Source organism: Plectropomus leopardus, unplaced genomic scaffold (genome assembly GCF_008729295.1).
Source record: "Plectropomus leopardus isolate mb unplaced genomic scaffold, YSFRI_Pleo_2.0 unplaced_scaffold22901, whole genome shotgun sequence".
NCBI lineage: Eukaryota > Metazoa > Chordata > Actinopteri > Perciformes > Serranidae > Plectropomus > Plectropomus leopardus.
Genome location: NW_024624828.1, coordinates 1 through 2386, shown reverse-complemented (window position 1 = coordinate 2386; position 2386 = coordinate 1). Strand labels below are relative to the sequence as shown.

At 38.9% G+C, this 2386-nt stretch overlaps 1 protein-coding gene across 1 annotated transcript; it reads right to left on the bottom strand.

Moving 5' to 3' along the window:
• Positions 1-454: 454 nt before the first annotated feature.
• LOC121966046 (N-acetyl-D-glucosamine kinase-like) lies at positions 455-1829 on the bottom strand (the record flags this gene model as incomplete). Its single annotated transcript, XM_042516149.1, has 4 exons — positions 455-655; positions 752-839; positions 1034-1146; positions 1719-1829. Coding segments are annotated over 4 exons (431 nt in total), but the record flags the coding sequence as incomplete, so codon positions are not given.
• Between the last annotated feature and the right edge of the window lie 557 nt (positions 1830-2386).

Sequence of the window (2386 nt, the reverse complement as noted above, 5' to 3'; positions counted from 1 at the left end):
CTAGCCGGCTGCTGGCTGTAAGCCTGTAGCATAACACAGGAGGGAAAACACAGGTGTACATAATGGAATTAACGATGGCTGAATTCCATTCAGCTGCTTTGCTTTCAGGGTCCTGGTATTTGCTTTCTCACCGTCACTCTCAATAAGACTTTTTGAATGTAACAGAGCCTTCATTAGTGTCATTAGTAACACCTGTGCTTTTCCTCCTATAATGAGCTAAAATGTCTCCTGTGAAAAGGGCCTATGTTAACATCTAACTCTCAGCAAGAGAGCAAGTATTTCCTTAAACGTTGAACTGATGCTTTAACATGCAGTCATGCACTAAAATAGCACTAGAATGCACTAAAATAGTTGTAAATCTGTCAACAAGATTTAATCAACCAAACTACAAAAAAGAAATTAAAAAAATTCTCATTATTTGACTCTTTTACATGAACACCATCTGAGGGGGAAGTAACAGGTTCTCATCCAATCTGCAGCTGAGATTGGGATCTCTCTCTTACAAAAGGCCCAAAACGGTTTAGTCCACCCCTACACTAGAATTCATTATACGTTACCTCTTGTGCTGCAGGCAGGACTGCTTCTACATGTTTTGCCAGGACTCTCCCAGCCTGAGTGAACACATACCGACAGAGAGCATCCCCTGCTTCTGCACCTAAAACACACAGACACGTACTTATTATTTTACCTTCCACTCAAATCGTTTACTTCTTCCTCTGCACAACCAAGCAGACAGTGATGTGCCACCTACCTTCAGCCAGCTTCTTGCAAAAACCAGCAAAGTAGGACTTCTGGAAGTGTCTGTAGAGGTGCGGCAACATGCCCATCAAATCTGACACCTGAGATGTACAGCAATTTTTTTTTACATATTCATTTTTCACTCCATTACAAGAGAGAAACATGACTTTTTAAAATCAAAGGACACTAAATTCTAATTTGACGTGTTTAAGGTGTTCCGGTCCCTAGTTCATTTCTTACCCTGATTGGCACTACTCAAACCTGCACTAATATTAGCGTATATGTTGTCACAGACCTGAAAGTACTCCTCCATGGTTTTCTTGACATGTGAAATATCATACGGAGGAGCCACCAGGTTGTCTTTGGCATCAAACACTGTCTTCACCGCCAAGTGAGCGATCCAGAATGCTGAGAGATAAAGAAGATTGTCTGAAGAGTTTGGTCTAATCAGTAAAGCTATAAATCATTCATATACATATATATTGTGATGTCATGAGAGTTAGTCATTGAAGGGAGATTCATTCCCTCCTGGGAGTTGCAACAAGAACTACAAACCATCATGGCATCCAGTGAAAGACTACAAGTGCACAGTAAGGGAGCAGGGCAGTCAGGACACTAATTGCTGCCCAGCTGAAACAAATCAGCTGATTGCCCCAATGAGGGAGTTCAGGAGAAAGGGGGAATCAGTGCATGTGGATGAGAAACAATGATTGAGACAGATAAAGAAGAACATAGTTTTTTATTTATGTTTCCCAGAAGACTGTGAATTAGAACTTTGACTTACATACCCAATTTTCATTTTTATTTTTATTTTACTTCTGTCTGCAATACATAAGTTTTTAAAGAAGACTGAATACACTGAATTTGAGTTGGAAAGCAGCATTTGATTGTCCTCATTTCCTGCACCAACACCTCCAAAGCTCCGAGATAAAAGCTCCCAACCTCTCAAAATATCACAATATATATATAACCATAGTTACCTGATCCCTCATCGCCCATCATGTGACCCCAGCCTCCACAGCCGATCTGTGAGCCATCGGGATTGACGAGCTTGCAGTTTGAGCCGGTCCCTGATATCAACACTACACCTCCTACGAAGAAAACAGAAATAGTCTCATTAAGCCATAAAGTGTGGAAAGACTTATTGTAAATGATATCACTTTGATACAGCCACACCTAAGGGGGTAAAGTATCAAGCCTTGCCCTATTTTGAAATTTTAACGTCACAATTTCAACTGTGTCTGTAACTGTGTGTATCTTTCAAATGTTAATGTAGATGGTATGAAAGTAGCTACAATGTACATTTTTTATCGTATAGTATAAGGTAAAATGGTTCAAAATAAGAATGCATATAAGCAATTTGAGATCCACTGAAATCTGGATCAACATAAGTTTTCTTGTGCTGCGTTCAGATGCCTTTTTCACGTTTTTTGACCCTTTGAAACCTGGTAATATTGGTTTGATTTCTTTTGAAAACATGGGAAAAAAACAAAGATCCACTGGTCAAGAAATGTCCCACAAAGTGCAAGAAATTATTAAAATGTGGGAAGAAACTTTTCTTCAAATTAGTTTTAAAGAAGAGGGGAGAATTATGAGATAATTATCCAAAAATAAAGAAAAATGTCCTGAAAACTATATTTATAACTAT